Consider the following 14,877-nt stretch of genomic DNA (forward strand, 5'->3'; position numbering starts at 1 on the left):
CCTGCTTCTGTTTTTGTCCTTTTATAAACAGGCTGTTTTTTACTTTAACAATGAAAAAGTGTTGATTATATTGCACAGATATTGTTTGTTTTCTGGTGTGAAATTTGTTTGCTGCAGTTTATTCAAACCGAACAATCCTGGATTATTAATTATTCATTCCTGATGAACCTTTCACAACAATTTCAAAACGATGCTCAACTATTTCTTTTAGAAAATTCATTTTAAAACGTGATGGAAGTAGCTTATTAACACCTACTTAAACTTAAATATCCATATCTATTTTTAAGACCTTTTCAGACCCAAAATTTATATTATTATTACATTTTAGACTCCCTGCGGAAACTCTGATCTTGAAACGACACGAACCAGATGAAACATCGCTGCTGAGTTGAAGGTTTTGCCGCAAATCTCAAAATTTGGTCAGGAGCAAGCAAATAGTGGAAGAGTTGAGCCAAATAAACTGAAGGTTTTTTTATTTCATTTTCTCCAGTAATCAGTCTCTTCACCTACATGAACTGTGAGAGTGAAGAAGACAGACAATTTTAAAAGTTGCTTAAAATCCTTCACAGATATAATCCAGAAATAAATTACAGAATACTTCACTTAAGTGTCTTTCCCAAACGAAAAGTTGATGTGTATTAGTGTGTGTTCTTGCATAAGTGTTGACATCAGAGTGTCACCCTGCACACTTGCTTAATCATATGCAACTGTGTGTGTGTGTGTGTGTGTGTGTGTTGCGTGCGTGCGTGAACAAGCAGTCAGCCCCTGACCTCAGCTGAATGAGAACACACTGCATTTATAATAATAGTGTGGCGATGCTGCGCCGCCCTCGGAGATACAGTATAATACCCGGCCCTGTATTAGACCACCGAGGAGGGTTTATTAGTCACAGCATTGATTTTTCCTCTCTGCTCTGCTGAAAGCCTCCTCGCTGCCTCCGTCCTTCAGTGTCTCCCGCGAGGACAAAATCCTCATAACAGCTCAGGTACGACCCCGACGTCGCCCTGAATTATTAAAAGCACCCCGATCAGACGCTGGTTTTCTCATACGTGACCTCATAGTGGTGTCATGTGACTGCGCGCGCAACATAGACCGTATGTAAAGATGGCCGACATGACAGCGACCAAAAAGTGACGCCAAATCAGCTCGACTGCCCCCTGGTGGCATAAGCCCCGTCTCCTCCATGTTAGTGGATGGAGCATGGACCACATTAAAGTTAAATATTTTTTCCTCAATGATTGTTTCTGTCATTTACGTTGGTTCTTAGAACACTGATGTTTTTTTCAAGTGTAACTTTGGTTTTGATTTGTTATTTGATGCATGTTTATTTACAGTTTACAGTGAGTCCCCAGGATTTAGCTCACGTGTGGAATGAAGCTCTTTGTGAATTCAACACTTTAAGTTGTGACGTGTAATTTCTGTTTCCAGGTCTGATCGCTACTGTTTTTAAAAGTTAAAATACAAACCACAAACCAAAAGCTCCTCCACGTCGAATTAACTGGATTTGTATTTTTTTTAAAGTCCATAATTATCAAGAATCTTGACAGTAGGAATAGGAAATAAGTAAAAGAAAAAAAGTAGGAAATAGGCGTCAAGGAGAACTCGCACTGACGCAATTTTGATCATGTTTTTTAGGTTTTAGAAATCAAACATTTCATCTACTTTCACAAATCTAAGAGCATCTTTTATCTGTGTTAACACTTAGTGAAGCTCCTGAGCTGTTCCAACATGTGAGGAGTTGCCAGGAGATGTTGTTCACTAATTACAACAAGCTCATTTAAAAAAAAAAAAAACAGCACTGGCAAAGAAAACACAAATTAATTATCTTCTGAGGGATGAAAACAAAAGTGGATGTTCTCACCTCATAAACCAACCGTGACCTTCACAGCCTCACAGACACCAGGAGGGAAAGAGCCGCTTTGAAAACAGCGGAGACTCGGATCCGAGTCATAACAAACTCTTTCTGTGGTAATAAATCAAACTCTGATCACTCGTGCTGCTCCTCAGATAACTGTCAGGTTTACTTACTTCCCAACCGCTCAGCGTGATGTTATGGAAAATCAAGCAGCACTCGTGCACATCAGGCTTTTATTCATCTAATCATTCACTCATTCATTTAGAATGATCGATGGCTGAGCGACATTAAGGAGGATGTTGGTTTTTACGCTGCCGTCGTAGACAAATCAGCTGTTTCAATATGTCCACTGATTTCAGCTGATTACAGATATAATTATTAATTAATCATAAATGAAGCTGTATCAAAAACTACAGAACATTTTTGGGGATGTTTGAGGCACAAACCAAGGAAGAATGATGAATGGTGAAAAACATCCTAAAGAACAAAGATCCAGATCGGTTCCAAAATTCAATGGGATCTTTCTTGAGTCACGTCCCTTCACGAATGGAAGAATTAATGGAAATTGGTGTTTTCTGTGTAATCCTGCTAAATAACAAACGCACGGGGTTGAAAACATAACTTCCTTGGTGGAGGAAGTGATCAGGTTGGTCTCAAAACTCCAGGGAGAGTAGTTTCTAACACAAGTAAGTATTTTCCCCACCTGTAAGGACTCAGAGCACAGCTAAAAGTTAAATTCGAGAATGGAAGAGAAACAAAGTCTTTGTATTTTCAGTGGAGACGTGTCCACAGTCTTGTTTGTAACTTCTTTGCATGTGAAATGGTGCACGACAGATTCAAGATGTGCTGGTGAGATAAAGTCTGTAAAGTAGGAAGTGGATGGTCTTAACTAGATTGTGGTAAACAGTGTGAAACAGCTGAAATCACATAAGTACATTAATATCAGTGTTTAGTTACAGTCTATTGTAAATCACATATAAGATTAATTTACTTGCCTTAATACTAACACACTTCACATAAAAACAGTGAAGTTTGAATTTTACCTGTGTTTAATATTTCACACCACATCTGTCAGAAAACCTTCATACATCATAAAGTTCCCTTTGTGGCTGCAAGTGTCAGAATAGACCAACATCTCTCTTTCTCCTTTTTCATTCCTCAAAGTAAGAAGTCATCCATCCATCAATGTATTCAGGTCGCATGGTGGCAGCAGCTGAATCCAGGTAACCCAGACGTCCCTCTCCCCGGCAGCATCCCCCGCTCCTCTTGGGGGATCCCGAGGCGCTCCCGATGCACGGTGAGTAGTTAATCTCTCCAGCGAGCTGCGGGTCTACCCCCGGGGCCTCCTGCGAGTCGGACGTGCCCAGAAAACCTCCGATGGAAGTCACTCCGGAGGCGTCCTGATCAGACGCCAGAACCACATCAAGCTTTCCACATGAAGGAGCCGCTAACGCCGAGCTCCCTGCAGACGTCTGAACTCTTTAACCTCCGAGACTGAGACGGAGGGAACATGTTCACAATCTTTTGCTCACTTCCCAAACTTCCATCATGAAACAAGAGTCACACAACACATCATACTTTGTATTCTTGAATGAAGTAAACTTAAAACATGACAAAACATCAGGAGGAAGGAATTAATGTGTGTATGAAATTGTTATTTTTGTGATGGTGAGTATGACATGACTGTTGATGGAAGTTGTGCTTTGGAAAATGCACATTATACTAAATGTTTTATGTTCTTTTTGTAGTTTACAAATAATTCCTCATCCATCAAGGTTTGTTTGTTTTTTACCTTTATTTGTTTGTGCTGTTTGCTTTTTCTCTGTTGTTTCAACACCAGCTTTTAAGTCTTAATTAGTAAGTTATTTACTTATAAGTAAGTTGTATCATGAGTTTAAAGATGCTTTTTCACAACTTGCTTGATTCCCAGGAGTTGTTGTGAAACGCTTAATAAACCAGGGCCAGATACTCAATAAACACTAAAAGATGAAAAATGCAGCACAAAGAAGCTTTGACTTTAAATAACTAAATAAAAACATCACAGCAAAATCTGTTGTTCAGCAGAATCCTTTAAACTGCATTATAATTCAAACATGTCCAATTCAATCAGAGAGACAATCGTTTCACATCAAAACAAAAATCATCTGATCAATAAAATTAGAATAAAACTTTTTTGCCACAACAAACCTCTTTCTTAAAATTGTTTAGAAACTTTTCAAAAACGTAGAACTTCAGATAAATCTAATGCTATGAAGTGTTACAGCACGTGAGGATTAAATAATACCAATATGTCTCTATTCAGCTGCTAGTACCTACAAGTAGAGAAAACACAATATAGCAGAACTTCAGATTATTTCATAATGCCGATTTGAATGTACGATATCGAGGTAGACAGAACATTTTCTGCCGTCGCTAACGTGACCCGGGGGGGTCGTCTTCATGTGTCTCCTCTTCTTTTACACTTTATTGTTTCATGTCCTTTTCTTCAGCAAACAGGCCGATATCTTCATTTCCTCTGTAAAGTGCAGCCTCAGCCCATCTCCGCTTTACCCTGTCACTCGTCCAGTTTTCAACCGTGTGTGATTGTGAGTGTGTGATTGTGATTGTGTGTGATTGTGTGTGTGAGTCTCAGCTCCTGACAGCCAGCATGGCGTTGATCTCCCAGATGAGGTTGCGGAGTTGGTCCATGATCTGCTTTAGCTGCTGATTCTTCTGCTTCAGCTTCTGCAAGAAAAATTACAGGAAAAAGGGTTAGGGGTATTCGACTAAAATATTCGACCGCAGGTTTACGAGATCAAATAAATGCTTTTCTTCTGATAGAGCCACAGAGAGAGAGAGAGACGAGCTCCTTCACTCAGGAGCTACTGTATCTGCAGTGCAGGGAAATCTATTAAGATTAAATCCATCTCACTCTCTCAGTAACACTCCTTTAGCCATGACTAATTACCAGCCATTTTTTGCAGCGCAGATAACACCTTGAGCAATCGATTTCACACAGCTCTCTTAATATCAACTGTTTAGCTGATTGTCCTTGAAGATATTCCAGAGTGGAACATTTGGAGGCCTTCCAGTCTCTCACTCTCGCTCTCTCTCTCTCTAGGGGGGCTCTCACTGCCTCTCAAGCTCTCTCGCTCTTTTCTCTCTCCTCTTTCAGTGTCTCTCTGTGCGACTTTCACTTTGATTCTGAGTGCCTGTGTGTCTGAGAGTGTGTGTCTGTGTGCGTGTGTGCATTACAAGGGATATGCCTCATTACTCTGACAATCCAGTCTTGAAATAACTCATCATTTGCCCGAAATTAATGATATGATACTTTGAGCCTTTGTAATTTTGATTCCAAACCCCTCCCCCCAAAATTTGTTTTCCTTTTTTTTTTGTTTTTTTACACAAAGCTTTAAAAAAAAAAAGAGAGCAGCACCAGCACAGATATGTTTTTATCTTGGTTTTTTGGTTGTAAACGTGTAGATTCGTTGCTTTTGAATCCAGATTCTTCCAAACACACACAAAAAAAAATAATCTTTCTTTGAAGCCGGATATGAAATTCCACATTTTTTCACAGCAGAACAAGACGGGGAGGCTGCGAAGCCTTTACAGATCGTTCATTATGAAAAGCTCGCTGGCATATCTTGATATATGAATAACACGACTGCTATTATCACAGAAGTGATTCTGCAACCTAAGGGAGGTAGAATTCCATTCATAACCTCATAAGTAGAGTAACGCTAATCCTTCACACCTTTAATACGATGTTTGGAGAAGAGTATACTACAGGGAACAAAGCCGAGGAAAGGAGCTCTGAACAGCCTCTTTTATGACTGCTTGACACACACACACACACACACACACACACACACACACACACACACACACACACACACACACACACACACACACACACACACACACACACACACACACACACACACACACACACACACCTCTTCAGGACTCAAGCTGATGCACTCTCTAATTTCTTGGCCTGCCACTCAACAGCCAAGCCGCACAATAATGTTGTGATGCCTTTTCAATCCGCAGCAGGCGGCTCCTGACTCGCTCTGACACAGCATCAGCCGCGGCAGGGTGGCCAGTCAACAACTCATGAAAGTAAACAAGGAAGCGCTGTCTGCGATCCCGTCTCTGAGGGCCTCCTGCAGACTGGCAGACTGCCGACCTGCTTCACGTAACCTGCAACCGCTGGCAGATGTCGGCGGAAGAGAGCGAGAGAGAGAGAGTGGAAAAGTGACCTGACACAGGGTGGATATGGAGATTGACACACGGAGGAGACGCAGGGACTCGCTGTGTGATGGCGCGTGCACGTGATAAGACTGCACTGAATCGATCCACGAGACAAAGGTACTGATTAAACAGAGCAGGTATTGGTTTGAGAGTGATGAGCTAACATGCTGTAACTAATTGTCATTATTGATTAATCCGTTGATTACTTTTACATATAATTACTTTGTCTTTAAAATCGTGGGAAATTGGGAAAAATGCAGATCTGAGTTCAAATTATATATAGAAATATAGGAAAGTATTGAATCGTCACTTTTAGAGAAAAATTAACAATGAACATTAACCATTAACATATTTTATTTATAAATATGACTTTTTGTGAACTTACTTTTATCTTTAAAGTCTTAAAAATGTATGGCTTTTCTGTAACTCCCATTTTATTGGATAATTAAAAATTTTAAGATAAGTTATAATACATAAATATATTGAATTGTTCTCATCATTTTATCTTGTAAAGCCTGTAACTGTGTTTTGAAGGTTATTAATATTATTCTGTGTGTGTGTGTGTGTGTGTGTGTGTGTGTGTGTGTGTGTGTGTGTGTGTGTGGTGTGTGTGGTGTGTGTGTGTGTGTAAGATCATGTAAATCTCTCCAACCTCAGGGAGCGCTCAGGTGCCCTTACAGCACATCTGGACACATCTGGACAGAGGACAAACCAGAGTGAGATGTGTTCACCCTCAAAACATTCAAAACATCAAAAGATCCCATGGACATAAAGAGTTTGTAGTGACAGTTTTTTGAAAGCTGCTTATAAACATTGTAACTAGAGTCAAAAGTGATTTGACCTTAATTTACTTTGCTTTAATAACTGTTGAATGTGATGCACCCTAATGGAGAAGCACAGATTTTATTCCCTATTAAAGTGTGACAACTACTCGAATAACAGATATACAGACTGGACATTAAACGTTAACCTATTTAGAAACTGTTACTTTTCTGTATTATGACAAAAATGGTAAATACTTGCAGAGTCAAGCTTCCCAAATGAGATTAACTGCTACTCTGCTTCTAATATTATCATTATTATATTAGTAAGACATCTGATGATGTCCCCCTGTGGCTTTTAGAATCTGAGGCGGGCATTTCTTTTTGTCATTTCACATGCAGACTAAAAGGTTCATGGGCAAAATAATTAATTGATTAACCAATGATGGAATTAACCGTTAATTGCAGTCAGGCCTTAAAGCAAAGAACATATTTCTGAATGAACCACTGCCCTAAAAATGATGTTCATTACCAGCTGCAACAGCGTCTCATTGCAAAACAAGGTCCTGTACACAAGTGTTTGTATCTGTGGACAGATTGTGATGCAGTCATGAAACTTCACGTGTGTTGTTGAATCGACGAGTTCAGAAACAGCTGTAGTCTGACTCATGAGTTACGAGTCAACACTGATATTTGAACTATTTTCTTAAACCCAATTCGACCTGTACAAATAGTTTGTCATTGTTTAAAAACACATCTTCATTAAACAACAAAAACATAGAGAAGTCACATATTAACATGGTGACTACTTATCAACGGTCTGTAAATTTGTCAGGTTTCCGTTTATCTGAAGAAACCCTCACTTCTGCCTTTGTGCTCTGATGTTACTAGAAGACGAGGAACCTGCACGTCTGAGTCAGAGGGAAGAAAAACATCTATTAACGTATAAACCGAGCATCTGCAGCTTTTATCTCTCGTCTGATGCCTTGTTCACCGTCAACTTTATAACAACCCCATCAGTTTGGATCTGTGAGAAACGATTACACCGAGATGAGTCGTGTATCAGAATAGTGATTAGACGCACGGGGAAAGGACAGTGGCTCCATCATTAGCCGAGGCCTTTAAAATAAAAAAAAAGATTGGAAACAATTGGAAGTGCAGGACAGACGATTGTTTGTTTAAGTGACGTGGGTGAAGGGCTGTTTCTCAGTCTCTTCCATCTGCTTCTCCCCCTCTGCCTTCCTCTGATTCCCTTCATCATTCTCCCCTTTCTCCCCCTGCGCGTCCAAATCAGATCAAAGAGGCTGTCCTCAGTAGAGGGGTAAAAGACAGAAGTGAAAGAAAAGCTGAATTTTTCATCCAAATCACTTTATTAAAATTCTGCTCGACTGAAACTTTGCCACGAGAGCAGCTCTAACTACTGCATCTCCGTGTCAAGACGGATCCTGGCTCGGGCCACCAAGAGATACTCGCTGTAAAAGATATTCATGCATTCACATCTTTGTGGGCCCAGCAGGGATTGCTTTCAATTAAAAGTGAATGGATTTTCTTAACTTCAATACATCAGTGTTTTCGACGGTGGTACATCATAATCTGTAAATACTTGGGATTTGTCAAATGTAGGCCAATCAAACAACAGGGCCTCTCCAGCTTTATCAAGCTTGATAATTGGCATCTCTATATTAATTAATTCTGTCGCTTTATCTCCACATTAAAGTCGACTGGGGAGTTTTATGATCCATTAGACATTATAGAAAAATCAAGCTAATCTTGTAATTATGTCATCATATGAATAAGATGTGGTATTTGTCTGCTTTTTGGCCATTTAACCCGTTTCATCTGCGATTAAAAACACGATCTCTGGGCACATTAAAAACCCCAGCGTTGCTTTTTGATGAGGTGATTTCAGATAATGGTGAGGACGAAATGACTTGGATCAAAATATTCACACACACACACACACACGCACAAAAAGGAGGAGAGTGGAGGAAAATAGCAAATCGAGCAAAAACGTGCCTTCACTCAGGATTCCTCCGCTAATCCGCCCTGACGCTGGCGACTCAAATCGCAGCTTTGACTCTGACGGATCTGGCTGAGAATTACAAGTGTAAGTGTCTGTGAGTAAGGAGAAGGGATTAGAGGAGAGGAGAGGAAAAGAGTTGAGAGGAAGAGGAAGTGAAAATGAGAGGAGAGGATAGAAAAAGAGTTGAGAGGAAGAGGTATCAATAGAGAGAGAGAAGGAGAGGAGGAGAGGAATAAAGAGGGAAAGACATGTGACAGCGTCCCCTATATTCTATACATCACCAGTCACATGTGAGGGATTTAAAACCTTCATCTGCAACATCACAATCATCACACTCTTCTTTAAAATACACAGAAACTATTTTTCCTGTGTAAAGGTTTTTGCATAATCCTGCAAACAAACAAACCAACCAACCCACCAACAGGGACGGGGAGAAAACATAATCTCCTCGGTGAAACATCACAGTGAAACAAAATCTTTCCTGTGCAACTTCAGTTTACGACCGAGATCCGTGCTTCTAAAATATTCACCGAAATCTTCAGAGAGAAATCTGAAGAGAAACACTCAGCCCATCATCTCAAAGTGTGTCCACTACACGGTCTTATTTCCTCATTCCTTCAGCTCTCATACTGCATTCATAAAAGATATCAGGTGGAATTTGAAATTACTGTGCCTCATATATTTCAGGAAGTCAGCCAGAGAGGAGAATTATTCAGCAGAATTACATAATAAAAAACGATAGAAGTATCAACACGTACTTACAGATGAGAAAAATGGAGCCCTACTTCTATTTTAGGCCTTGTTGAAATGTTTAGTATTTTTCCTGGTATATTATATCAGAGTACTCCTGTCCTATGATTATATACGTATATGCTCCTGTAATGTCCAACTAATCTAAGCTAAATATGCAGCAATCACGGTATCCACTGGTTTACAAATCACATAAATCTGTTCACACTGAATATTACCTGCAGCACTCATCACTAAATCAGTGAGTAATGGTTAAGTTAATCCTGAATGCTCTGATATTGTACTTCAGCATTTGAGCTAAAATGTTCCTCCAAATTGAAATGTCACTTTAAGGGAAACACACTGGCCACTGAGGGAACTTGTAAAAAGCACATGTGAGCTGGGGGTAAGTAAGCTGCTTACTGCTCTGTGCTGCGCCTGGGGAGCCCTGCGACGCCGAGTTGGCCGTGGTTCACCATCTGACAGTCTACCCACAGGGAGCTGGGCCGAGCAGCTTTAATTCGCCTGACATCAGTTTAAAAAAGCCTTAATTGACTTTATAAACTTTATGGCTTTTTCTCAACGGGAATGTTTAAGTGCCAGTGCGCCCTGTGTTTGGCACAGAGGGATTTTGACGGCAGATAAAAGCCTTCTCTTCCAGCAGTGGCAGAAATACAATAGCCATGTTGTCATCCTTGCATACACCTACCGACGAGGTTCTTTCAATACGTCCTCAGCATTGAGGTGGAAAGCCTGCAGTGTCAGCCGGCTGTTGCAGAAGGGTTGCGATCGATTTAGCCTTTTAGAAGTATCGGAGGCTAGGCAGCCCCTCGCTCTCTCCTAAGCACTTGAGTCTCAGCCAGGTAGCCCCATCGATTGGGCTTTCCTTTGTGATTTGGTTGCCAGTGATAAGAAATGAGGGACAGGGAGGTCGAGGTGCTGTTGCTTTAAAAACCAATGATGTGCAGCCACAAAAGCGACTTAATCATCAGCAAAACTGCACATGAAAGCAAAATGCTAGAAACATGGCTGTGTTTACTGAGCAGGGGCCAAGTGACATGTTAAACGAGGAATATATGTCACCGCATAAATCAAGGGGGAAAAAATTGCCGTCCTAAGCACATGCAATGAGCTCCTGTGCCTTGGTGCATTGCAATATCTGAGTTCATTCTCAGTTCAGAAGAGCAATGGGGTTAATTTGTACAGAACGGCAGCTTGAGAAATGATAAGCAAAATTAAATTCTACCTTCTGGCTTTTAAAATGCAGTGGCTGCACATGATCCCATAAGCACAGACACAGACACACACATATACAGTAGAAGTACGGGTAGAGCCCAACAAATATAACATGAAGCCAATAGCATGTCAATACTTGAGTTTTTTAAATAAGAAAAACTGACTATATGTTCCCTGGTCCCCTGTTCTACACAACAAAATGATTTTTCAACTATCAAAAGGTTGTTAAGGAGTTGTGACTAATCCGAGGAGGCAGGATACAGCAATAAACTTTATAATCAAAGACGACAGGAAAATGATTTAAGCAGCTGAATAGGTAACATAAAACTGTAATGGCACACACATCTGCTAAGGCCCAGCCATCCCCTTATGAAACCACAATTTAATTTACAATATCTTGATTCATATTTGGATCTGCACCAAATCCACACACACTCATAAATATCAATCCCCTAAACGTGCCTGAATAAAAAATGTACATTAAGATACATGACTTATTCTCTGAGAAATAAAGGAAAATGTGGACAAACACTTTCACAATGTTGAATAAAGTGGAATATAATAAATGGATTTGCTCCCGATGCAGATGCTTAACCAAATTTCATGTTTTTTACAGTTCTATACATTTTTATAAATAAATTAAAAAATGCCTAGAATGAAGCTATATTCAAAAGATATATTTAAACCAGGCTGTTTAATTGGAGGTTTTTCCTTTTTCCTGACATCTGTGCCACTAACTAGAGCTTATGGCAGGGACCACAGAGGGAAGTAGAACAGTGGCTGCAGCTTGAAGCCTGAGAGCTGATTTCCCGACTCGAGCAGATGATGTGGGTGCATGTATTTGTTTATCTGCGTGTTTGTGTGTACTTTAGGAACGAGTGTGCATGTTCTGTGTGCGCACGCGTGCGTGCATGCGAGTGCTGAGAGCCGAGTCAGAGAGCCACACCGTCTGAATCTCAAAGCAGGCAGGACATCTCTCTTTCATCTCTCTCAGATGTTTGTCAGGAGCTTATATCATCTGAGGCCGAGTTGATCCTCTCACTCTCTAAGTAAACATGATACTTCAAGAGCCTTTAATGGGCAGTGGAGGGCTCCTGCGAGATTGAGAAAGAACTTTGATTTAGATTTACTTCAGGTGCCGACAACAGTTCTTCAGACGTCAAAAGCATCTTGCGACTCCGTGATGTGTTAAATTGGTACAACCACTCATGCGCACTTAAAATCAGCTCCCCAATGGAGCCTCTTCAACTAAGTAATATTGGTTTTAATTACCGAAATCGTTTTAAAGGATGAAGGCAGCAGTGAGGGGGGGGGAAGACGAAAAGGACACACGCAGGAAGATTTGTGTAGAGATAAGAGAGGTAATTCCAATTTGAAGTCTCCAATCCATTCATAAGAGATGTCTGTTTTTATTGAGAGCAGTAAGACTTGAGGGAGACAGGAGAACAAGTGATTACATGTGCCTCGTCGAAACCCTTTACAGACTCGTCACATACGCACAAGGCAGTTTCTCAAGATGAAATGTAAACATTTCTGCCAGCACCTGAGCAAGCAGCTTTTCCTTTACTAAATGAAAGGTACAATGAAAAGTGATGACAGGGTTTGAAGTTAATATAAAAAGAAAACCACAGCCGCCGTTCAGGTAATGTAACGTGCCCTTTAGCAGCCGCGGCGCAGGCCCTCAGTCAGCTCTTGACAACAAACTCTGACTACAGCGAAAATATGAAAACAAACGCACCTGATCAGACCGTTCACATCCCTCGGGCTGCACACCAGAGAGACTGCCCTGTTTTCGTGCTTACGCTGGTACTTTATATATTTTGCTGAATTCTCTCATTTTGAACTAAGCACCTTGACTTCCAATGTCGCCAATCACAGGGTGTGATAAGGCTTGGCCACGTTCTGGAGTCGTTGCTCTGAAACAGTAACTCAACTTGGTTTCATTTGTCGAAGTGCGTTCTTTAGATGCATGATGGGGGAACCAACCAGTTGATTTTTTACCTTCCGTCCACAGGAGGCAGTAATGAAGTAAATTCAGAGGCAGTACATAAAGATGGACGACGTGTCTCCACTTCCTACCAACACCTGGATTTCCAGAGAAAAAAATAAAAACCTCCACAGAGACTCAGACTTGAGATTGTTGTGAGGAGGAGGAGTAAGGAGGAAGACAGGGTTTGTTTCAGGCACTCGACTACACAAACCCATTATTAATACATCTACAGCACCACATTTACTACCACTGCCACCTCAGAGCAAACCCCTATGTTTCAGCCGTTATCTTTCACACAGGATTCGATAACGTCAAGTATGAAAAATCTGAGAAACTAAAGAAAGACTTCATATAAATGCTGGATTGCGACGCTGAGGAGCTTGTTTGCCTGCTACAATTTTATCGTCTTCAGCGTGTATCTCAACATTGATCAAAAATGCACACTCATTGTTTAAGAATCTATTTTAAAGTTACTGTCGTAGACGCTGTGTGGGGGGTGTATGTGTAATCATTTTTGTGTTTTCTTTCATGCAAATGCATTACGGTCAGACAATAGTTTTAAAAAAACAGTGCATCTCTAATTGCTAACATTGCCCTGAAACTGTGTAATACACAGAAATAATTGGGGTTGGACTCGACACTAAATGCAACAAAATGCTCAGGAAAACATTCTCCTGAAAAAAAAAAGGCAGCTATGATTCCTCCTCTGCAAAAGCTTTGTAGCTACACTGCCCTCCTGACCTCAGCAAAACAATTAAAAAGCCCTTGGCATACAGAGAGCCTCTAATGGGCCACATATGAGGCTACTAATAAGACAGAGGTACGGCCACCTGCTGTGTCCAGCCTACTAATTTTGGAGCCCGAGCATTGTTGTGGAGGATGGGAAGGGAGTCATGGAGGGAAAGAGAGATGGAAGAGAGAGAGAGAAAGGTGTAGGGAGGAATGGAGAAGATGGAGGGAGATGGAATGAAGCACAGCAGGGGAGGTGGCATCTGTGGGAGTGGAGAGACAGAAACAGAAAGGAGGAGGGAGACAGGGAACCAGAGAGCAAAGCGATGGAGATGGAAAGAGACAGAGAGAGAGCATCTGCCAACTAAGCTGCATCCCTCTCTCCCCTCTCTTATTACAGTTAGGAGGTTGCCTTTGTTTATCATCAGGCCTCTGCAGACTCCCCGCCTGCTCTTCAGATAAAACTAACTGCCAGTGCCACTGGAATTCATTATATACACACACACACACACACCAAGCCAGCAGCCAGCTCGCTCAGGTCTGGAGAGGAGGAGAGGAGAGCCAGACAGTGGATGGCTTTTCTATTTGAAATTACAAACACCCTCCTTGCTTTTCATTTCTCCCTTTCTCATTTGAATAAAGAGGACAGACGTGGTAATTAACGGGGTATTAAAAAAGCAAGGCGGTGTGCAGTGACGGAGGAAGAGGATGGGGAGGAGGGTGAGGGAGCAAGGGAGGGAGAAGTAGCAGCAGCAGAGTGGGAGAGATAGTAACTAAAAGAGGGGCGCGAGAGAGAGAGAGAGAGGAGCTGTGGAGAATTAATAACAGGCCAGATCTCTCCAAGGCCTCCTTAATGGGCTGTGACAGGAATTTATTCACACTTAGGCTGGTATTAAATCAAACGCGAGGCGAGTGGCAGGCTGCAGCAGAGGGGTGGGGCAGGGGGGAGAAGGTGCAGCAGACACAACGGTGGGGGTCTGCCGTGTCGCACAGGTCCGGCATTACAACCCCCCCCTTTGGGGTTGAGGGGTCACCTCTGAGAAATTTGGGATGGATAGAGGGATAAAGAGTTTAAGGGACGTACAGTATGAAGAGAACAAATGATGAGTGATGTGCCATTTACAAGACAGCCAGTCCCACGCCCCAGATGGAATGATTATCAAGTAGTCCAAAGAGCTGCTATGAATCATCCTTCCTCCATTCTGCAAAATGCAACGTCACTTAGCCGGACAGCCAGCCAGTCAGTCCATCAGTTAGCCAATCAGTCAGACAGGCAGGCAGAAAGGAGGCCGCTTCCCACCAACTTGGACAGCACTCACAA

General features: G+C 41.5%; 1 protein-coding gene across 1 annotated transcript in view; it reads right to left on the reverse strand.

Annotated features, from left to right (window-relative positions):
* Nucleotides 1-3,906: 3,906 nt before the first annotated feature.
* The window catches only part of med30 (mediator complex subunit 30), a 29,358-nt gene continuing 18,387 nt past the window's right edge, over nt 3,907-14,877 (reverse strand). Inside the window, exon 5 of the mRNA XM_035183134.2 lies at nt 3,907-4,579. Within this exon, the coding sequence (XP_035039025.1) occupies nt 4,484-4,579 (96 nt within the window). The 3' untranslated portion in view covers nt 3,907-4,483. The remainder of the gene's footprint in view (nt 4,580-14,877) is intronic.

The sequence above is a fragment of the Hippoglossus stenolepis genome, chromosome 17, assembly GCF_022539355.2.
Source record: "Hippoglossus stenolepis isolate QCI-W04-F060 chromosome 17, HSTE1.2, whole genome shotgun sequence".
NCBI lineage: Eukaryota > Metazoa > Chordata > Actinopteri > Pleuronectiformes > Pleuronectidae > Hippoglossus > Hippoglossus stenolepis.